This window comes from Aquarana catesbeiana, linkage group LG09 (genome assembly GCF_042186555.1).
Source record: "Aquarana catesbeiana isolate 2022-GZ linkage group LG09, ASM4218655v1, whole genome shotgun sequence".
Classification (NCBI taxonomy): Eukaryota; Metazoa; Chordata; class Amphibia; order Anura; family Ranidae; genus Aquarana; species Aquarana catesbeiana.
In genome coordinates this window covers 311,555,568-311,579,361 of record NC_133332.1, presented here as the reverse complement: position 1 = coordinate 311,579,361, position 23,794 = coordinate 311,555,568, and the positions used below count along the sequence as shown (strand labels likewise).

Sequence of the window (23,794 nt, the reverse complement as noted above, 5' to 3'; positions counted from 1 at the left end):
TATTTGCAACCTCAGAACACCCAATAAGAAGACAGTATGCGACCAACCTAAACTACGTGGCATGTTCACCAATGCCAGGAGTCTGGTGGACAAGACGGAATGTACGAGGAGGATTTCGATTTTGTGGGAATTTCAGAGACTTGGTTCAACAGCTCTCATGATTGGCTGGCAACCATTCAAAGGTATTCCCTTTATCGCAGGGACAGGGAGGGTCAAAAAGGGGGAGGGTTATGCCTGTATATCACAAATAATGTACAAGTGAATGTGAGAGATGACATCACTAAGGGAGCTGGGGAGGAGGTGGAATCCGTATGGGTAGAGCTCCAAAGGGATGAAACTAAGGGGAAAATAATACTAGGAGTATGTTCTAAGCCCTCTAACCTGAGGGAGGAGGGGGAGACGGACCTCCTATCACGATTTGGATTAGCGGCAAGGATGGGAAGTGTCATCATAATGGGGGGATTTTAATTATCCAGACATAGACTGGGTGGACGAACTGCACATTCGTCTAAGGCTCGCCAGTTCCTAAATGTTTTGCAGGACAATTTCATGGGTCACATAGTAGATGCACCAACTAGAAACAAAGCATTACTAAACCTACTGATTACCAACAATACAGACCTGATCATGGATGTGGAAATACGGGGCAATTTAGGAAACAGCGATCACAAGTCAATTGGCTTCAGTATAAATCACACAAACAGGAAACATAAGGGGAATACAAAGACACTGAATTTCAAAAGAGCCAACTTCCCTAAACTAGGAGCCTTGCTAGAAGATACTAATTGGGATAAAATCTTAGAAACAAAGAACATGGAGGAGAGATGGGTTTGCTTTAAGAGCATATTAAATAAGGGCATTAGTCAATGCATCCCACTGGGAAATAAATTTAAAAGAGCAAATAAAGTCCCGGGTGGTGTAACACCAATGTAAAAATACATATAAAAGCAAAGGAGAAGGCCTTTAAAAAATACAAGGCTCAGTCATCCAAACTTTACAAAGAATGCAACAAGAAATGTAATGGTGCAATAAGGACGGCTAAGATAGAACACGAAAGACGCATAGCGGAGGAGAGCAAAAAAAAATCCAAAGAAATTCTTTAAGTGTATAAACAGTAAAAGAGGGAGGACAGACCATATTGGCCCCATAAAGAATGAGGAAAGACATCTGGTTACAAAGGATGGGGAGATGGCGAAGGTATTGAATTTATTCTTCTCCTCAGTCTTCACGAGTGAATCGGGGGGCTTCAGTAACCAAAACTGCAGTGTTTATCCTCATGACACATCACAGGAAGCACCTCCATGGTTAACAGAGGACAGAATTAAAATTAGACTTGGGAAACTTAACATTAATAAGTCACCTGGGACCAGATGGCTTGCATCCGAGGGTCCTTAGGGAACTCAGTCAGGTAATTGCCAGACCATTGTTCCTATTTTTTACTGACAGTCCACTGACTGGAATGGTACCAGCTGATTGGAGAAAAGCCAATGTAGCACTAATATTTAAAAAAAGGGCAAAAATACATCCCAGGGAATTACAGATCAGTTAGCCTAACATCAATAGTATGCAAGATCTTAGAGGGGATGATAAGGAACTATATACAAGATTTTAGTAATGAGAACTGTATCATTAGCAGTAATCAGCATGGATTCATGAAGAATCGTTCTTGCCAAACCAATCTATCAACCTTCTATGAGGAGGTGAGTTGCCATCTAGATAAAGGAAGGCCCGTAGACGTGGTGTATCTGGATATTGCAAAAGCATTTGATGCAATTCCCTATAAACGTTTACTGTACAAAGTAAGGTCCGTTGGCATGGTCCATAGGGTGAGTACATGGATTGAAAACTGGCTACAAGGGCGAGTTCAGAGGGTGGTGATAAATGGGGAGTACTCGGAATGGTCAGGGGTGGGTAGTGGGGTCCCTCAGGGTTCTGTGCTGGGACCAATCCTATTTAATTTGTTCATAAACGACCTGGAGGATGGGATAAACAGTTCAATCTCTGTATTTGCAGACGATACTAAGCTAAGCAGGGCAATAACTTCTCCGCAGGATGTGGAAACCTTGCAAAAAGATCTGAACAAATTAATGGGGTGGGCAACTACATGGCAAATGAGGTTTAATGTGGAAAAATGTAAAATAATGTATTTGAGTGGCAAAAATATGAATGCAATCTATAGACTGGGGGGGAGAACCTCTGGGGGAATCTAGGATGGAAAAGGACCTGGGGGTCCTAGTAGATGATAGGCTCAGCAATAACATGCAATGCCAAGCTGCTCCTAACAAAGCAAACAGAATATTGGCATTGCTTAAGAAGGGGATTAATTCCAGAGATAAATCAATAATTCTCCCGCTCTACAAAACTCTGGTCCGGCCGCACCTGGAGTATGCTGTTTAGTTCTGGGCACCAGTCCTCTGGAAGGATGTACTGAAAATGGAGGGAGTACAAAAAAGGGCAACAAAACTAATAAAGGGTCTGGAGGATCTTAGTTATGAGGAAAGGTTGTGAGAACTGAACTTATTCTCTCTGGAGAAGAGACGCTTGAGAGGGGATATGATTTCAATTTACAAATACTGTACTGGTGACCCCACAATAGGGAGAAAACTTTTGCGCAAAAGGGAGTTTAACAAGACACACGGCCACTCATTAAAATTAGAAGAAAAGAGGTTTAACCCTAAACTACATAGAGGGTTCATTACTGTAAGAGCAGCAAGGATGTGGAATTCCTTCCACAGGCTGTGGTCTCAGTGGGGGGGAGCATCGATAGTTTCAAAAAAACTATTAGATAAGCACCTGAACGACCACAACATACAGGGATATGTAATGTAATACTGACATATAATCACACACATAGGTTGGACTTGATGGACTTGTGTCTTTTTTTAACCTCACCTACTATGTAACTATGTACTAGAACCGCCCTCTCCCCTACGGGTTGCTAGTGGTCCAGTGACGGCAACCCTACGAGGAAATAACATCTCTTGGGACACCAGGCTGACAACTACTGAAAACACTATATAACCAATACACGACAGTAGATAACATACCTATGACACCACCACATACACTGAGCTTGCATACGAATGCATATGGCCCCAACCTCCTGTACGAAATATATTCTTGGACTCTACTGTTACCACAGAAGTATTACACACGACATGGGTTTTCAAAGCTACTCCAACTGGTAGGCTCCCTGGTATATACAATACTGAAACTACAACACGCTGTTTTAAATACCGTATCTGTAACAAACATGTAACTACTCTACTATACTTGGGTCTAACCACCCACAATGTTCAAAGGTTTTTGACACACCCTGTTCATGTATATTGTATTAGTGTTAAATTTGACATGTCTAATTAATACAATGTAATGGGCACTGTATCCTATACGATCCCTATTCTCCGTGTATTCCTTCTTTTGTATATAATTAAAAAAAATTTAAAAAATTTGAAAAAAAAAAAATTTGAAAAAATTTGAAAAAAAAAAAAGAAAAGCCCATAGACACAGGACCTTAAAAGGTTGAACCCATTTTAATAACAGCAGTAGCCATAAAATGACCAATACATTTCATGGGTTCTAAGAGACCCCTTCATCAGGACTTGCGTTGAAGGGCTCCAGGACTTGCGTTGAAGGGTTTCAGGACTTGCGTTGAAGGGCTCCAGGACTTGCGTTGAAGGGCTCCAGGACTTGCGTTGAAGGGCTCCAGGACTTGCGTTGAAGGGCTCCAGGACTTGCGTTGAAGGGCTCCAGGACTTGCGTTGAAGGGCTCCAGGACTTGCGTTGAAGGGCTCCAGGACTTGCGTTGAAGGGCTCCAGGACTTGCGTTGAAGGGCTCCAGGACTTGCGTTGAAGGGCTCCAGGACTTGCGTTGAAGGGCTCCAGGACTTGCGTTGAAGGGCTCGAAGACTTGCGTTGTCGGGCTCGAAGACTTGCGTTGACGGGCTCGAAGACGTGCGTTGACGGGCTCTAGGACTTGTGTTGACGGGCTTTAGAACTTGTGTTGACGGGCTTTAGGACTTGTGTTGACGGGCTTTAAACATGTATTACACATCTGATGTGATTAAAAACCCACTGAGAAAAGTTTAACCCAAGTTCATAATAGCAGTAGCCATAAAATTGCCAATATATTTCATGGGTTTCAAGAGACCCCTTTATCAGGGCATTGGGACTTGTGTTGATGGGCTTTAGGACTTGTTTTGAAGGGCTTTAAAACTTGCAATGAGGAGGGATGGTAAAGAAAGGGCCCGTTGTATTTGATTCCATTGGATTCAGTTTTTTTAGTTAATTTTTGTGTTTGTCGGACCCAATGAAGGCTCTCCCAGGCATGCCAGCTGTTTTTTTCCTCTGACAATATAATGAACTTTCTATAAAAACATTTTAGCATTTGATCCTCGATGCAATCAGTAAAACCTCAAAAACACACCACAAAAAGTTTCTTAAGCTCTTTTACACAATTATGTGTGTTATGTGTCTTTTCTCCTTACAGCTACCGAACAAAAGATTTACATTGAAGTTATCAGAACTAAATACTGAGAGAGTGCATACTTGTGTTGAAGGGCTCTAGGACTTGTGTTGAAGGGCTCTAGGACTTGTGTTGAAGGGCTCTAGGACTTGTGTTGAAGGGCTCTAGGACTTGTGTTGAAGGGCTCTAGGACTTGTGTTGAAGGGCTCTAGGACTTGTGTTGAAGGGCTCTAGGACTTGTGTTGAAGGGCTCTAGGACTTGTGTTGAAGGGATCTAGGACTTGTGTTGAAGGGATCTAGGACTTGTGTTGAAGGGCTCTAGGACTTGTGTTGAAGGGATCTAGGACTTGTGTTGAAGGGATCTAGGACTTGTGTTGAAGGGATCTAGGACTTGTGTTGAAGGGATCTAGGACTTGTGTTGAAGGGATCTAGGACTTGTGTTGACGGGCTTTAGGACTTGTGTTGACGGGCTTTAGAACTTGTGTTGAAGGGCTCTAGGACTTGTGTTGAAGGGCTCTAGGACTTGTGTTGAAGGGATCTAGGACTTGTGTTGAAGGGATCTAGGACTTGTGTTGACGGGCTTTAGGACTTGTGTTGACGGGCTTTAGAACTTGTGTTGAAGGGCTCTAGGACTTGTGTTGAAGGGCTCTAGGACTTGTGTTGAAGGGCTCTAGGACTTGTGTTGAAGGGCTCTAGGACTTGTGTTGAAGGGCTCTAGGACTTGTGTTGAAGGGCTCTAGGACTTGTGTTGAAGGGCTCTAGGACTTGTGTTGAAGGGCTCTAGGACTTGTGTTGAAGGGCTCTAGGACTTGTGTTGAAGGGCTCTAGGACTTGCGTTGATGGGCTTTAGAAATTGTGTTGACGGGCTTTAGACATGTGATACACATCTGACGTGACTAAAAACCCACTGACAGAGGTTTAACCCAAGTTCATATTAGCAGTAGCCATAACTTGTGTTGATGGGATTTAGAACTTGTTTTGAAGTGCTTTAAAACTTGCAATGAGGAGGGATGGTAAAGAAAGGGCCCGTCATATTTTCTACCGTTGGATTCAGTTTTTTTAGTAGATTTTTGTATCTGTCGGACCCAATGAAGGCTCTCCCAGGCATGCCAGTTGTTTTTTTCCTCTGACAATATAATGAACTTTCTATAAAAACATTTCAGCATTTGATCCTCGATGCAATCAGTAAAACCTCAAAAACACACCACAAAAAGTTTCTTAAGCTCTTTTACACAATTATGTGTGTTATGTGTCTTTTCTCCTTACAGCTACCGAAACAAATATTTACATTGAAGTTACCAAAACTAAATACCGAGAGAGTGCATACTTGTGTTGAAGGGCTTTAGGACTTGAGTTGATGGCGTTTAGGCTTGTAATACACACATCTGACGTGATTGAAAGCCCATTGACAAAGGTTTACCCCAATTTAGTAATAGCAGTAGCCAAAAAAATTGCCAATACATTTCATGGATTCCAAGAGGCCCCTTTAATCGGGGCTTTAAGACTTGTTTTGAAGGGCTTTAGAACTTAAATTGGTGGCATTTGACCTGCAGATGACCGCCTTCTGACCCGCTTCATTCCTTTAGACTTGTATAGGAATGTAATACTCATCTGACGTGACTGAAAGCCCATTGACGCAGGCCATTAAAAGGCCGAACCCGAAGGAGGTCTGGACAATAGAAATGTTGTATCTTTAGCAAGCAACTCGGGCAGAAGCCTAAAATGTATTCCAGTCCCATTGTAACCACCTCCTTACAGTAAGACTATTGATAGGTCGAATGGTTACTCTAAGTGGACTTTTGGACCTTCAGCTCAGTATACATGTTACAATCTGTCTATACAATTGACCTTAGATTCACCACAACTATGTAATATGAGCACCTATCTAATGGGACCGATCAATTTGTATCCAATCAGGCAGGCCCTTTCACTACATCATTTTTGGTAGATTTAAAGGAGATTGTACAATCAAGCTTGTAATGTGGTGCCTGGGCCCCCCCCCGCCAGCTCCCCCATCCGATCTTCTCCCCCGATCCCCGCATTCAGGGGCGGGACAAGGGGCGGGGGGACAGGGGAAGTGTCAGCGGCAGAGAGCCGGGAAGAGGTGCGGGCTGTGCTCTCTCCCCATCCAATCAGTGGAGCGCTCCTCCATACAGCAGATCTTCGATCGTACGGTACACGGATTAATTACCCGCCTCCCCCACCCACATTTCCGGGAGGGGAGCAGTCTTTGGAGGAGATAGGGGGCGGGTAATCAAGCTGCGTACCGTTCGATGTAAGAGGGACCCTGTGTAATCTGGAGTGCTGTTATGACAGGAGGGGGGAGAGTATAGAGAGCCCACACCTCCTCATTACTCCTGTAGTTCCTGCCTGAAAGACTGGAAGGGGGGGGGAGCTTGTGGAGGCGGGGTGATGGGTGGGGGTGGGGGGGCTGTTTGTGCTGTGAAGGGTAATGGGGGGGGGGATTTGTGCTCGGAGGAATGGGAGGGAGGGAGTGTGTGTTAGAAGGCAGGATTGGGGAAGATTTGTACTAGTAGGGTTGAATGGGGGGGGGGGGGGGATTTTTGGAGGGGGTTGTGCAAAGAGGAGGGATTTGGGGAAGAGGATTTGTACTAGGAGGGGGATATTAGGGGGAAGATCTGCGTGGGAGCATTTTTGCTAGGAGGGGGAAGATTTCTGCTAGGAGGCGGGATTTGAGGGAGATTCACGTGAGAGGATTTATCCTAGGAGGGGGGATTTGTACTAGAAGGGAAGGATCTGGAGGGAGGATTTGTATTAGAAGGGGGGATTTGGGGGGGAAGATTTACGCTAGGAGTGGGGATTTGGGGGAGAGGATTTGTGCTAGGATGGGGGGAGAGGGAAGATTTACGCTAGGAGGGGGGATTCGTACTAGAAAAGGAGTTGGGGGGAGGATTTGTACTAGCAGGGGGGATTTGGAGGGAGAAGATTTACCCTAGGGGGGATATGGGGGAGAAGATTTGTGCTAGGAGGGGGATTTGGAGGGAGCATTTGTACTAAGTGGGGATTTAGGAGGAGGATGTACACTAGGAGTGGGATTTTGGGGGAGAAGATTGGTACTAAAATGGGAAGTATTTGGGGGGGAGGATTTGTACTACGAGAGGGATTTGGGAGGAAGAATTTCGCTAGGAGTGGGGATTTGGGGGGAGAGGGAAGATTTATGCTAGGAGGGGGGATTTGGGGGGAAAGAATTTGGGGGGGGGCAGAGGATTTGTACTTGGGGGGAGGGTTTACGCTAGGAGCGGGGATTTGGGGGAGAAGATTTGTGCTAGGAGGGGGGATTTGTACTAGAAGGGAAGTATTTGGGGGGAGGATTTGTACTAGGAGGGGGATTTGGGTGGAATAGTTACGCTAGGAGGGAGATTTGTACTAAGGAGGGACTTGGGAGGAGGACTTACACTAGGAGTGGGGATTTGAGAGAGAGAATTTGTGCTAGGAGGGGGGGATTTGTAATAGGAGGGGGGATTGGAGGAAAGAATTGTACTGCGAGTGGGATTAGGAAGGAAAAATTACGCTAGGAGGGGGATTTGGGGGAGAGAATATATGCTAGGAGAGGTATTTGTAATAGGAGGGTGGATTTTGGGGAAGAGTATTTACGCTAGGAGTGGGGATTTGGGGGAAGAGGATTCGTCCTGAGGGGGGGGTGGAGATTTACGCTAGGAGGGGGGATATAGGTGGAGCGTTCATGCTAGCAGTGGGGATTAGGGGGAGAGGATTTGTACTGGGGGAAGGATTAACGCTAAGAGTGGTGATTTGGGGGAGAAGATTTGTGCTAGAAGGGAAGGTTTGGGGGGGGGGGGGGATTTGTACAAGGAGGGGGGATTTAGTGGGAGGATTTAGACTAGGATTTGGGATTTGGGGGAGAGGATTTGTACTAGGAGGGGGATTTGGGGTGGAATATTTACGCTAGGAAGATTTGTACTAAGGGGGAACTTGGAGGGAGGATTTACGCTAGGAGGGGGGATTTGAGAGAGGGAATTTGTACTAGAAGGGGGATTTGGGGGAGAGGATCTGTGCTAGGAGGGATATTTGTAATAGGAGGGGGATTGGGGGGAAGATTAGTACTAGGAGTGGGGAAGAGGATTTGTACGGGGAGGGGGGGGGGTTGTACTAGAAGGGAAGGATTTGTACAAGGAGGGGGGATTTGGGGGAGATGATTTGTACTGGGGGGGGGGGTATTTGTAATAGGAGAGGTATTGAGATGAAGGATTTGTACTAGGAGTGGGGATTTTGGGGAAGAGGATTTGTACAGGGGGGGGATTTAGACTAGGAGTGGGCATTTGGGGGAGATGATTTGTACGGGGGGGATTTAGACTAGGAGTGGGCATTTGGGTGAGAGGATTTGTACGGGGGGGGGGGGGGAGGATTTGTACAGGGAGGGGGATTTACACTAGGAGTGGGGATTTGGGGGAGAGGATTTGTACTGGGGGGGGGGGGATTTGTACTAGAAGTAGGGATTTGAGGGAGAGGAGATTTATGCTAGGAGGGGGATTTACACTAGGAGTGGGGATGTGGGGGAGAGGATTTGTAATGGGAGGGATTTATTCTAGGAGGGGGGAATTTGGGGGAGAGGTTTTGTACTGGGGGGGATTTATGCTAGGAGTGGGGATTTGGGGGGAGGATTTGTACTGGGGGGGATTTATGCTAGGAGGGGGGATTTGGTGGAGAGGATTTGTACTGGGGGGGGTTATGCTAGGAGGGGGGGATTTGGGGGAGAGGATTTGTACTGGGGGGGGGTTATGCTAGGAGGGGGGGATTTGGGGGAGAGGATTTGTAATGGGGGGATTTATTCTAGGAGGGGGAATTTGGGGGAGAGGTTTTGTACTGGGGGGGATTTATGCTAGGAGTGGGGATTTGGGGGGGAGGATTTGTACTGGGGGGGGGGGTTATGCTAGGAGGGGGGGATTTGGGGGAGAGGATTTGTAATGGGGGGATTTATTCTAGGAGGGGGAATTTAGGGGAGAGGTTTTGTACTGGGGGGGATTTATGCTAGGAGTGGGGATTTGGGGGGGGGGATTTGTACTGGGGGGGGGATTTATTCTAGGAGGGGGAATTTGGGGGAGAGGTTTTGTACTGGGGGGGGGGGGGATTTATGCTAGGAGGGGGGGATTTGTACTGGGGGGGGGGATTTATGCTAGGAGTGGGGATTTGTACTGGGGGGGGGGGGATTTATGCTAGGAGGGGGGGATTTGGGGGAATACTGACTCCTAACTTTTTAAAGCTCATTTACGGCTTGTTATGAATAAGTAGATAATGTAATCTGCACAGTCTGGGCACACACACCCCTCCCCCCTCCGGGGCGCACAGATTACCTTCATCATCTTCTTGTTTTCTCGGTCCAGTTGCATCTCCAGGGCAAAGACATCCCCGGCGGAGAGCTGCTCGGAACGATCGTCTCCTTCATCGTCCTCGTCCTCCTCTTCCCCGTCGTCTTCTCCCAGCATGGACGCAAACGCACGCTGAACGGACTTGCTGACGCCATCGGAGGTTTCTTCTGCAAAACGAGAAAAAAAAAAAAAGCCCCACAAAAATATTTATTATATTTATGTTTTATTTTTAAATTGTAAATAAATTAAAATTAAATTAATTTAATTGAATTTAATACATTATTTTTTAAAAAAGAGAAAATTTAATTTTATATTTGAATAAACAGTTTCTATCAAGACCTGTAACCTTCCATAAAATGGAAAAAGAGTAAAAGGGGGCAATTGAGTGGTAATGTTTTTTTTTTTGTAATAATAAAAAAAAAATGTAATTAAAATTTAAATAAATTAAGAAAAGTGAAAGTCTGGGCTAAACCTATATAATGTTAAACCTGCTTCCACCCCCCACTCTGAGCCCTATACTAAGTAGCCTGTAGAGGGATAATGTCTCTGCTTACTTATTGTAAGGGCGCTATAGTCTGGTCACATGATCGGCTCCCAACGCCCCCTTCAGGGGAGAGGAGACATCGCAGACAGCGGCTGCAGAGCCTATGTGGTGAAATCACTTATAGACTTATTATGGAGTATCCATTGTCACCTGTCCTTCCTCTACACCAGGGCTCTCCAATTCGTGTCCCATCATTGGTATCAGTGGGAGGAATAGTGCCCCATCATTGGTATTAGTGGGAGGAATAGTGCCCCATCATTGGTGTCAGTGGGAGGAATAGTGCCCCATCATTGGTATCAGTGGGAGGAATAGTGTCCCATCATCGGTATCAGTGGGAGGAATAGTGCCCCATCACTGGTATCAGTGGGAGGAATAGTGTCCCATCATTGGTATCAGTGGGAGGAATAGTGCCCCATCATTGGTATCAGTGGGAGGAATAGTGCCCCATCATTGGTATTAGTGGGAGGAATAGTGCCCCATCATTGGTGTCAGTGGGAGGAATAGTGCCCCATCATTGGTATCAGTGGGAGGAATAGTGTCCCATCATTGGTATCAGTGGGAGGAATAGTGCCCCATCATTGGTATTAGTGGGAGGAATAGTGCCCCATCATTGGTGTCAGTGGGAGGAATAGTGCCCCATCATTGGTATCAGTGGGAGGAATAGTGTCCCATCATCGGTATCAGTGGGAGGAATAGTGCCCCATCACTGGTATCAGTGGGAGGAATAGTGTCCCATCATTGGTATCAGTGGGAGGAATAGTGCCCCATCATTGGTATCAGTGCGAGGAATAGTGTCCCATCATTGGTATCAGTGGGAGGAATAGTGCCCCATCACTGGTATCAGTGGGAGGAATAGTGCCCCATCATTGGTATCAGTGGGAGGAATAGTGCCCCATCACTGGTATCAGTGGGAGGAATAGTGCCCCATCATTGGTATCAGTGCGAGGAATAGTGTCCCATCATTGGTATCAGTGGAAGGAATAGTGCCCCATCATTGGTATCAGTGGGAGGAATAGTGCCCCATCATTGGTATCAGTGGGAAGAATAGTGTCCCATCATTGGTATCAGTGGGAGGAATAGTGTCCCATCATTGGTGTCAGTGGGAGGAATAGTGCCCCATCATTGGTATCAGTGGGAGGAATAGTGCCCCGTCATTGGTATCAGTAACAAACATTAGTTATAATTATTATTACTTATATAAATGTATTATAATTCCTTATTTATTAAATTCATATGTAAGCAAATTGTTTATTATTTTAATAATTATTGTATTATATTCATTATTTATCATTATTATATGAACGTATTGTAAATTATTATTTATTAAACATATATGTAAGCAAATTATTTATTGCCATTTATGTAAGTAAATGATGAATTATTTTGTATTATTTATTATTCATATGTAAGGAAATGATTTATTAGCAGCTGTGAGTGATCATTAGAGAAGACTTACCTGTATCCTCGGGGTCCGGCGTGTTCTCTGAGTGCAGATGCTGGGATGTGGACGGCTCTCCGGGGTCCTCAGCGTCACATTCGGCTCGGTCTGCTTCCACCTCCTTCGACTCGCCCTGATCCCGGCACAATGACATTCGTTTTATTAGATTGTATACAGGAATCATAAATGACAGATAGTGACCTATGATGAGATCTGCGGATATGGACCATTCATGATGAAGTCTTGTCATTTCACAACCAATAATGTATTTTATTGGGATTTTATGTGATAGACCAACACAGAGTGTCACATAATTGTGAAGTGGAAGGAAAATGATAAATTATACAAATAAATATGTGAAAAGTGTGGGGGAGGGGCATTTGTATGGCGCCCCCCGGAGTCAATACTTTGTAGAACCTCCTTTCTCTACAAGTCTTTTTGGGGATGTCTCTACCAGCTTTGCACATCTAGAGAGGACATTTTTGCCCCATTCTTCTTCTTTGCAAAATATCTCAAGCTCTGTCAGATTGGATGGAGAGCGTCTGTGAACAGCAATTTTCAAGTCTTGCCACAGATTCTCAATGTGATTTAGGTCTGGACTGTGACTGGGCCATTCTAACACATGAATATGCTTTGATCTAAACCATTCCGTTGTAGCTCTGGCTGGATGTTTCGGGTCGTTGTCCTGCTGGAAGGTGAACCTCCGCCCCAGTCTCAAGTCTTTTGTAGACTCTAACAGGTTTTCTTCTAAGATTGTCCTGTATTTGGCTCCATCCATCTTCCCATCAACTCTGACCAGCTTCCCTGTCCCTGCTGAAGAAAACCATCCCCACCACATGATGCTGCCACCACCATGTTTCACGGTGGGGATGGTGTGTTCAGGGTGATGTGCAGTGTTAGTTTTCCCCACACATAGCGCTTTACTTTTAGGCCATAAAGTTGAATTTTGGTCTCCTCTGACCAGATCACCTTCTTCCACATGTTTGCTGTGTCCTCCACATGGCTTCTCACAAACTACAAACAGGACTTCTTATGACTTTCTTTCACCAATGTCTTTCCTCTTGTCACTCTTCCATAAAGGGCAGATTTGTGGAGAGCACGACTAATAGTTGTCCTGTGGACAGATTCTCCCACCTGAGCTGTGGATCTCTGCAGCTCCTCCAGAGTTACCATGGACCTCTTGGCTCTTCTCTGATGAATGCTCTCCTTGCCCGGCCGGTCAGTTTAGGTGGACGGCCATGTCTTGGTAGGTTTGCAGTTGTGCCATACTCTTTCCATTTTCAGATGATGGATTGAACAGAGCTCCGTGAGATGTTCAAAGCTTGGGAGATTTTTTTATAACCTAACCCTGCTTTATACTTCTCCACAACTTTATCCCTGACCTGTCCGGTGTGTTCCTTGGCCTTCATGATACTGTTTCTTCACTAAGGTTCTCTTACAAACCTCTGAGGGCTTCACAGAACAGCTGTATTTATACTGAAATTACATTACACACAGGTGGACTCTATTTACTAATTAGGTGACTTCTGAAAGCAATTGGTTCCACTAGATTTTAGTTAGGGGTATCAGAGTAAAGTGGGCTGCATACAAATGTTCCCCCCCCCCACACACACACATTATTCACATATTTATTTATTTGAAAAAAATGTTGAAAACCATTTATCATGCAGGTCGTGCTGGCTCGCCCCCACCTGCTGCCCACCCTTAGCCAAGCGGCCCGACCCCCCCCCCCCCCCCCAACAGGAGTGGAATCGGTCCGCAGCCCGGGGGTTGAGGACCCCTGCTACAGGAGATGGTCAGAGACTGTGCAGATACTACAGATGTGGGGGGGGGGGGGAGACATCCTGCCAGAGTTTGGGGGGCGTATCGCTCGGGGCTGCTGGAGAACATTGAAGGAGATTTACTAAAACTGGGGCACTCCGAATCTGGTGCAGCCAAAAGGCGTAACAAGAAGCTTCAGGGCCCCGGTGTAAGAAACCCTGAAGGGCCCCCCCCCTCCCGCTGGGGCCCTTCCCACTGTTCCCAAGGTCCTTTACTCCCATTGGAGGGCCCTTTATTACGGTCCTGTAGTGGGACCCTTTCACATGTTCTGCAGTGGGCCCCCCCTTCTTGCCGTCTTGGGGCCGGCCCCACGGTGGGAGAACTCCAGGGACGCAAGGGTGACCTTTCCTACCCCGGCGGTTCCGCCACTGGTGTCAGTAGTTTTTATTCTTGTTGTAGGTCAGTCATAGTAGGTTGTCGGGTCGTAATGAATACTTTGTTGCCCCTCGTGGGCTCTTCTGCCCCCCACCCCCCCCCTCTGGGACTTGTAGTTCGGCCTTCTCTGGATCCCCTTCACCCATGACAGGTCCTCTGCCCCCTCCCACTGACTGCTGTAAGGCTCAGGAAGGCAGGGCCAGCTCAGTGAACGGGGGGTGGAGTTACCAATCTCTAATCCCAATGACAGGTCTTCTTTACCCCTCCCCACTGGCCAGTGAGAGGTTCAGGGACAGGAGGGCGGATCAGGCTCAGTGACGGGGGGCGTGGTTACCAGTTCCTTAATCCCCTCCCCCCATGATAGGTCCTCTTTTCACCCTCCCACTAATTGGTATAAGGCTCAGGGACAGGGGAGAGGGTGGGTTCAGTAACAAGGGGGTGGGGTTACCAGTCTCTTAATCCCCTCCCCCATGATAGGTCCTCTTTACCCCTCCCACTAATTGGTATAAGGCTCAGGGACAGGAGAGAGGGTGGGTTCAGTAACAAGGGGGGCGTGGTTACCAGTCTCTTAATCCCCTCCCCCATGATAGGTCCTCTTTACCCCTCCCACTAATTGGTATAAGGCTCAGGGACAGGAGAGAGGGTGGGTTCAGTAACAAGGGGGCGTGGTTACCAGTTTCTTAATTCCCTCCCCCCATGATAGGTCCTCTTTCCCCCTCCCACTAATTGGTATAAGGCTCAGGGACAGGAGAGAGGGTGGGTTCAGTAACAAGGGGGCGGGGTTACCATTCTCTTAATCCCCTCCCCCATGATAGGTCCTCTTTCTCCCCTCGCACTGATTGGTATAAGGCTCAGGGACAGGGGAGAGGGTGGGTTCAGTTACAAGGGGGCGGGGTTACCAGTCTCTTAATCCCCTCCCATTAATTGGTATAAGGCTCAGGGACAGGAGAGAGGGTGGGTTCAGGAACAAGGGGGCGGGGTTACCTTTCTCTTAATCCCCTCCCCCCCATGATAGGTCCTCTTTCCCCCTCCCACTAATTGGTATAAGGCTCAGGGACAGGAGAGAGGGTGGGTTCAGTAACAAGGGGGGCGGGGTTACCAGTCTCTTAATCCCCTCCCCCATGATAGGTCCTCTTTACCCCTCCCACTAATTGGTATAAGGCTCAGGGACAGGAGAGAGGGTGGGTTCAGTAACAAGGGGGGCGTGGTAACCAGTTTCTTAATCCCCTCCCCCCCATGATAGGTCCTCTTTCCCCCTCCCACTAATTGGTATAAGGCTCAGGGACAGGAGAGAGGGTGGGTTCAGTAACAAGGGGGCGGGGTTACCATTCTCTTAATCCCCTCCCCCATGATAGGTCCTCTTTCTCCCCTCCCACTAATTGGTATAGGACTCTGGGACAGGAAAGAGGGTGGGTTCAGTAACAAGGGGGCGGGGTTACCAGTCTCTTAATCCCCTCCCCCATGATAGGTCCTCTTTCCCCCCTCGCACTGATTGGTATAAGGCTCAGTGACAGGATAGAAGGGTGGGTTCAGTAACAAGGGGGCGGGGCTACCAGTCTCTTAATCCCCTCCCCCCATGATAGGTCCTCTTTCCCCCTCCCACTAATTGGTATAAGGCTCAGGGACAGGAGAGAGGGCGGGTTTAGTAATAAGGGGTGGGGCTACCAGTCTCTTAATCCCCTCCCCCCCATGAAAGGTCCTCCCCGATGCTCCCTTGAACCATGCTGGGTACTATGGATTTCGGCACAGGGGAGTCGCATGGGGCCGGGTCACTATTGAGACCCCCTGAGACCCCTATAGCTACGCCCCTGATAGTAACCAATTAGCTTCCAACTTCAGCTTGTTCAATTAAGCATTGATAATAAAACCTGGAAGCTGATTGGCTACCATGTGCAGCTGCCCCAGATTTTGCACTTTCCAGTTTTAGTACCCCCCCCTCCCCCCCCTTTCCTATAAATCAAGGTTCTCGCTGCTTTTTTTCTGCAGCCCAAGGGCCAAAGCACGAGCACAAAGCTTACATGTGGCCCCCGGGGCCACAGCTCGGACACCAGGAGCGCGTCAGTGGGCCGGCTGTTCTTTCTGTACCTTCCTCTCATTGGCTTGTCGTTCCTCTCTGCGTTTCTCGAATTCCTCGAATGAGATCTTCCCCTCCAGGTAGTCGATGAGCTCCGGGCTGAATCCAGACATTGTCAGAGGGGGGAAGGGAGCATCCTCCGGACGTCAGAATCTCTGCAAGAAAAAGAGCGATCAGAATTCTAACCGCACACAACACGATCGTTATATATATCAGGATCCGCACACAACACGATCGTTATATATGTCAGGATCCGCACACAACACGATCGTTATATATGTCAGGATCCGCACACAACACGATCGTTATATATGTCAGGATCCCAACACGATCGTTATATATGTCAGGATCCGCAAACAACACGATCGTTATATATATCAGGATCCACACACAACACGATCGTTATATATATCAGGATCCACACACAACACGATCGTTATATATATCAGGATCCGCACACAACACGATCGTTATATATGTCAGGATCCACACACAACACGATCGTTATATATATCAGGATCCGCACACAACACGATCGTTATATATATATATATGTCAGGATCCGCACACAACACGATCGTTATATATATCAGGATTCACACACAACACGATCGTTATATATGTCAGGATCCGCACACAACACGATCGTTATATATGTCAGGATCCGCACACAACACGATCGTTATATATATCAGGATCCGCACACAACACGATCGTTATATATATCAGGATCCACACAACACGATCGTTATATATATCAGGATCCGCACACAACACGATCGTTATATATATCAGGATCCGCACACAACACGATCGTTATATATATCAGGATCCACACAACACGATCGTTATATATGTCAGGATCCGCACACAACACGATCGTTATATATATCAGGATCCCAACACGATCGTTATATATGTCAGGATCCGCACACAACACGATCGTTATATATATCAGGATCCACACGATCGTTATATATATCAGGATCCGCACACAACACGATCGTTATATATATCAGGATCCGCACACAACACGATCGTTATATATATCAGGATCCACACGATCGTTATATATATCAGGATCCCCACACAACACGATCGTTATATATATCAGGATCCGCACACAACCGATCGTTATATATGTCAGGATCCGCACACAACACGATCGTTATATATATCAGGATCCGCACACAACACGATCGTTATATATATCAGGATCCGCACACAACACGATCGTTATATATATCAGGATCCGCACACAACACGATCATTATATATGTCAGGATCCGCACACAACCCGATCGTTATATATATCAGGATCCGCACACAACCGATCGTTATATATATCAGGATCCCCACACAACACGATCGTTATATATATCAGGATCCGCACACAACCGATCGTTATATATGTCAGGATCCGCACACAACACGATCGTTATATATATCAGGATCCGCACACAACCGATCGTTATATATATCAGGATCCCCACACAACACGATCGTTATATATGTCAGGATCCGCACACAACCCGATCGTTATATATATCAGGATCCGCACACAACACGATCGTTATATATGTCAGGATCCCCACACAACACGATCGTTATATATGTCAGGATCCGCACACAACACGATCATTATATATGTCAGGATCCGCACACAACCCGATCGTTATATATATCAGGATCCGCACACAACACGATCGTTATATATGTCAGGATCCCCACACAACACGATCGTTATATATGTCAGGATCCGCACACAACACGATCGTTATATATATCAGGATCCGCACACAACACGATCGTTATATATGTCAGGATCCGCACACAACACGATCGTTATATATATCAGGATCCACACGATCGTTATATATGTCAGGATCCGCACAACACGATCGTTATATATATCAGGATCCGCACACAACACGATCGTTATATATATCAGGATCCGCACACAACACGATCGTTATATATATCAGGATCCGCACACAACACGATCGTTATATATATCAGGATCCGCACACAACCGATCGTTATATATATCAGGATCCCCACACAACACGATCGTTATATATGTCAGGATCCGCACACAACACGATCGTTATATATATCAGGATCCGCACACAACACGATCGTTATATATGTCAGGATCCGCACACAACACGATCGTTATATATATCAGGATCCACACGATCGTTATATATGTCAGGATCCGCACAACACGATCGTTATATATATCAGGATCCGCACACAACACGATCGTTATATATATCAGGATCCGCACACAACACGATCGTTATATATATCAGGATCCGCACACAACACGATCGTTATATATATCAGGATCCGCACACAACACGATCGTTATATATATCAGGATCCGCACTCAACCCGATCGTTATATATATCAGGATCCGCACACAACACGATCGTTATATATGTCAGGATCCGCACAACCAGAGCACAGGAATGTTATAATCACTGGTTTGAAGTACATCTAAAGCCATCATTTTTCTTAGGGGGTCGACGTATAAAATTTGTTGGATGAAGGTCACAAGCGTTCGCCTAACCCTGACGAATTCTAACTGTATTTTGCCTATTATTTCATTTCCTATAATCGCCAGCTCCATCTAGTGGCCATAAGATACATATTTTCCTGTAGTTCCTCGGGGCAATACCACATTACAGCCACTAGATGGAGCTGACAATCACAATACTGTATAATACAATTAGAATTAGAGAGCAAAGCGAATGCTTATAACCTTCGTCCAATGAATGTTTTATACAAAGACCCCCTTAGTAATTGACAGAATGGAAAAGGGTTCAAATAACTTTATATATAATACAGTATCTTTACATTTTTGTAAATATTTTCTTCTATCTTTTCATGTGACAACACTGAAGAAATGACACTTGTCTACAATGTAAAGTAGTGAGTGTACAGCTTGTATAACAGTGTAAATTTTCTGTCCCCTCAAAATAACTCAACACACAGCCATTAATGTCTAAACCGCTGGCAACAAAAGTCAGTACACCCCTAAGTGAAAATGTCCAAATTGGGCTCAGCTCACCCTCGCTCCCCCCTCCCAGCTGTGACTCAGCAGCCCAGCTCCTCCCTTCCCCCAGCAGTGACAGAGGATTTCCAGGTGCCCAATCCAAACCCCACTGCCGGCAGCCTATCAAAATCTACACCGGGCTAAAGTACTTGGCGGCTGGACGCTGTACCAGTCGGGGACCCCCAAACACAGAATTCCTGCATTCTGGTCACACGTCCCTGAACGCCATCCGCCCCGATCCTGAGCTCCGCCCCGATCCTGAGCTCCGCCCCGATCCTGAGATCCGCCCCGATCCTGAGCTCCGCCCTGATCCTGAGCTCCGCTCCGTCCGGCCGCCGCGGATTTCTGAGTCCGGCATGGATTCTGCTGGCCATGAGTCCGGGGCGCTGCGCCTGTGCCTCTGAGCTGCATGAAAAGCCCGGAATCTGACGGGTCTATTTGTCTAAAAGGGGACCAGTAAAACCCCAGAGCAATGGTTCCCCCGCTCAGCAGATCCCCGGATCATTGAGGTGTAGTCTTCACATATACAAGTACAGGACTCAGTAATAACCCCCAGCTCTGCTGATCCCCCTCTCAATAGTAACCCCCAGCTCTGCCGATCCCCCGCTCAGTAGAAACCCCCAGCTCTGCCGATCCCCCGCTCAGTAGTGACCCCCAGCTCTGCTGATCCCCCTCTCAGTAGTAACCCCCAGCTCTGCCGATCCCCCGCTCAGTAGAAACCCCCAGCTCTGCCGATCCCCCGCTCAGTAGTGACCCCCAGCTCTGCTGATCCCCCTCTCAATAGTAACCCCCAGCTCTGCCGATCCCCCGCTCAGTAGAAACCCCCAGCTCTGCCGATCCCCCGCTCAGTAGTGACCCCCAGCTCTGCTGATCCCCCGCTCAGTAGAAACCCCCAGCTCTGCCGATCCCCCGCTCAGTAGTGACCCCCCCCCAGCTCTGCCGATCCCCCGCTCAGTAGAAACCCCCAGCTCTGCCGATTCCCCGCTCAGTAGAAACCCCCAGCTCTGCCGATCCCCCGCTCAGTAGTGACCCCCAGCTCTGCTGATCCCCCTCTCAGTAGTAACCCCCAGCTCTGCCGATCCCCCGCTCAGTAGTAACCCCCAGCTCTGCCGATCCCCCTCTCAATAGAAACCCCCAGCTCTGCCGATCCCCCGCTCAGTAGAAACCCCCAGCTCTGCCGATCCCCCGCTCAGTAGTGACCCCCAGCTCTGCTGATCCCCCGCTCAGTAGTAACCCCCAGCTCTGCCGATCCCCCGCTCAGTAGTAACCCCCAGCTCTGCCAATCCCCCGCTCAGTAGTAACCCCCAGCTCTGCTGATCCCCCTCTCAATAGTAACCCCCAGCTCTGCTGATCCCCCTCTCAATAGTAACCCCCAGCTCTGCTGATCCCCCGCTCAGTAGTAACCCCCAGCTCTGCCGATCCCCCGCTCAGTAGTAACCCCCAGCTCTGCCAATCCCCCGCTCAGTAGTAACCCCCAGCTCTGCCAATCCCCCGCTCAGTAGTAACCCCCAGCTCTGCTGATCCCCTGCTCAGTGGTAACCCCCAGCTCTGCCGATCCCCCTCTCAATAGTAACCCCCAGCTCTGCCGATCCCCCGCTCAGTAGTAACCCCCAGCTCTGCCGATCCCCCGCTCAGTAGTAACCCCCAGCTCTGCTGATCCCTCGCTCAGTGGTAACCCCCAGCTCTGCTGATCCCCCTCTCAATAGTAACCCCCAGCTCTGCCGATCCCCCTCTCAATAGTAACCCCCAGCTCTGCCGATCCCCCTCTCAATAGTAACCCCCAGCTCTGCCGATCCCCCGCTCAGTAGTAACCCCCAGCTCTGCTGATCCCCCTCTCAGCAGTAACCCCCAGCTCTGCTGATCCCCCTCTCAGCAATAACCCCCAGCTCTGCCGATCCCCCGCTCAATAGTAACCCCCAGCTATATAATGAGTGAACTAATGCGCAAACCAACAATGATAAATGAGCTGAAGAGGCATGTAAAATAAGAGCTGCCAACATACAAAAGTGTCCTCACGTGAACTGAACTATGCAATTAAATTATAAAACATATGTAGCGCTCATTCTGCCCACAATATGTGAATAATAATAAACTGTGAAATGCCAAAATCTAAAAAAAAACAAATGCAAAGTGCAATGCCATTCCACTGTAACGCATGGAAAATGCAAGAATATATATGAACCCGTGGCGTCCCAAAACGTATACATCCAAAAACAAGTACAAAAAACTATGTGGAAATATCTAAAAAAAACTCGTACAAAGTGCAATGCGATTCCACTGCGACGCATGAAAAAATGCAAGGATATAAAGGCTTTAAACATAAAGATCCAAAACAAGTACAAAAACAAAAAAAAAATGGTAGATAAACACCGAAAAACAAATAAATAATGCAACGCGTCTCTCACAAAGACGTACGCAAAAATACAAATAATTCTAAAAGCCCGTGACTCATATAAAAATATCCAGCCATTCATACATAACTATACCATAATGCATAAAATAGAATAAATGGAGTAAAATTCATAAATAGCGAAGTGTAATGCAATCAATCAACCCCCAGCTCTGCTGATCCCCCTCTCAGTAGTGACCCCCAGCTCTGCTGATCCCCCTCTCAGTAGTGACCCCCAGCTCTGCTGATCCACCTCTCAGTAGTGACCCCCAGCTCTGCTGATCCCCCTCTCAGTAGTGACCCCCAGCTCTGCTGATCCCCCTCTCAGTAGTAACCCCCAGCTCTGCTGATCCCCCTCTCAGTAGTAACCCCCAGCTCTGCTGATTCCCCTCTCAGTAGTGACCCCCAGCTCTTCTGATCCCCCTCTCAGTAGTGACCCCCAGCTCTTCTGATCCCCCTCTCAGTAGTGACCCCCAGCTCTTCTGATCCCCCTCTCAGTAGTGACCCCCAGCTCTTCTGATCCCCCTCTCAGTAGTGACCCCCAGCTCTGCTGATCCCCCTCTCAGTAGTGACCCCCAGCTCTGCTGATCCCCCTCTCAGTAGTGACCCCCAGCTCTGCTGATCCCCCCCTCAGTAGTAACCCCCAGCTCTGCTGATCCCCCTCTCAGTAGTGACCCCCAGCTCTGCTGATCCCCCTCTCAGTAGTGACCCCCAGCTCTGCTGATCCCTCCCTCAGTAGTAACCCCCAGCTCTGCTGATCCCCCTCTCAGTAGTGACCCCCAGCTCTACTGATCCCCCTGTCAGTAGTGACCCCCAGCTCTGCTGATCCCCCCCTCAGTAGTAACCCCCAGCTCTGCTGATCCCCCTCTCAGTAGTAACCCCCAGCTCTGCTGATCCCCCTCTCAGTAGTGACCCCCAGCTCTGCTGATCCCCCTCTCAGTAGTGACCCCCTGCTCTGCTGATCCCCCTCTCAGTAGTAACCCCCAGCTCTGCTGATCCCTCCCTCAGTAGTAACCCCCAGCTCTGCTGATCCCCCTCTCAGTAGTGACCCCCAGCTCTGCTGATCCCCCTCTCAGTAGTAACCCCCAGCTCTGCTGATCCCCCTCTCAGTAGTGACCCCCAGCTCTGCTGATCCCCCTTTTAGTAGTGACCCCCAGCTCTGCTGATCCCCCTCTCAGTAGTGACCCCCAGCTCTGCTGATCCCCCTTTTAGTAGTGACCCCCAGCTCTGCTGATCCCCCTTTCAGTAGTGACCCCCAGCTCTGCTGATCCCTCCACTTTACAGTCACTTCTTGTCTACATGCACCCCTGCAATAGCTGCAGAGCAATTCTAAGGGGTGGGGGATGGGGGTGTCTGATGGTGACAACACAGAATCATTTGGAGGCAGGGGGCGGAGCGTTGTCACCCTATCACAGGAAGTGACCTTCATGGCAGGATCAGCACACATTATAATGACATTGCAGAACAATAATAGGAGGAATGATGAATTCCCTCTATAGGGGATCATAGAGAATATAATCCTTATCATTGGGGGAGGGGATTACTAAGACTGGAGGGGCAGTGCCTGACAGCCAATCCGGGTCCACCTTTCATGTTCAACGCAAGCAGCTGAAGACGGAATCTGATTGGTTGCCGTGCCCACAGCTCGAGTCTCAGGACACGCCCCCTCATACAGTAGAAGGAGACGAGGATACAATATAACAGTATATAAGATCGGAGATCACATGACCCTCCCCCCCCGTACATTGTAATACACACCGCGCTCCGCTCACCCCATCCGCACCACGGAAGACACTGATCCCGGGCAGTGGGAGGAGACGGAGGTGACGTCATGTGACAGGGGGCGGGGCCGAGACTCGGAACAGAGACCACGTGTGTGCTGAGCGGAGGGAGGGGCCAAGTCTGGAGGATGATCGGAGGGGGGGCGGAGTCTGGAGGATGATCGGAGGGAGGGGGCGGAGTCTGGAGGATGATCGGAGGGGGGCGGAGTCTGGAGGATGATCGGAGGGAGGGGGCGGAGTCTGGAGGATGATCGGAGGGAGGGGGCGGAGTCTGGAGGGTGATCGGAGGGGGGCGGAGTCTGGAGGATGATCGGAGGGAGGGGCAGAGTCTGGAGGATGATCGGAGGGGGGCGGTGTCTGGAGGATGATCGGAGGGAGGGGCGGAGTCTGGAGGATGATCGGAGGGGGGCGGAGTCTGGAGGTGGGTGCGGTGGCGGCATGGTCTGCGCTGTCACACTTTGAACGACAATTACGCGGTCATACAACACTGTACCCAAATG

The 23,794-nt window shown here is 48.1% G+C and overlaps 1 protein-coding gene across 3 annotated transcripts in view; it reads right to left on the bottom strand.

Moving 5' to 3' along the window:
- The window catches only part of GTF3C3 (general transcription factor IIIC subunit 3), a 79,910-nt gene extending 56,493 nt beyond the window's left edge, over positions 1–23,417 (bottom strand). Inside the window, exons 1-4 of one of the 3 annotated variants that reach the window (XM_073600676.1) lie at positions 23,286–23,417; positions 16,074–16,217; positions 11,811–11,925; positions 9,796–9,977 (exon numbers count right to left, since the gene is read on the bottom strand). In XM_073600676.1, the coding sequence (XP_073456777.1) occupies positions 9,796–9,977; positions 11,811–11,925; positions 16,074–16,175 (399 nt within the window). In that variant the 5' untranslated portion in view covers positions 16,176–16,217; positions 23,286–23,417. Of the gene's footprint in view, positions 1–9,795; positions 9,978–11,810; positions 11,926–16,073; positions 16,218–23,257 lie in introns of all 3 variants that reach the window. The other 2 variants (XM_073600674.1, XM_073600675.1) reach the window with 2 other exon arrangements.
- Between the last annotated feature and the right edge of the window lie 377 nt (positions 23,418–23,794).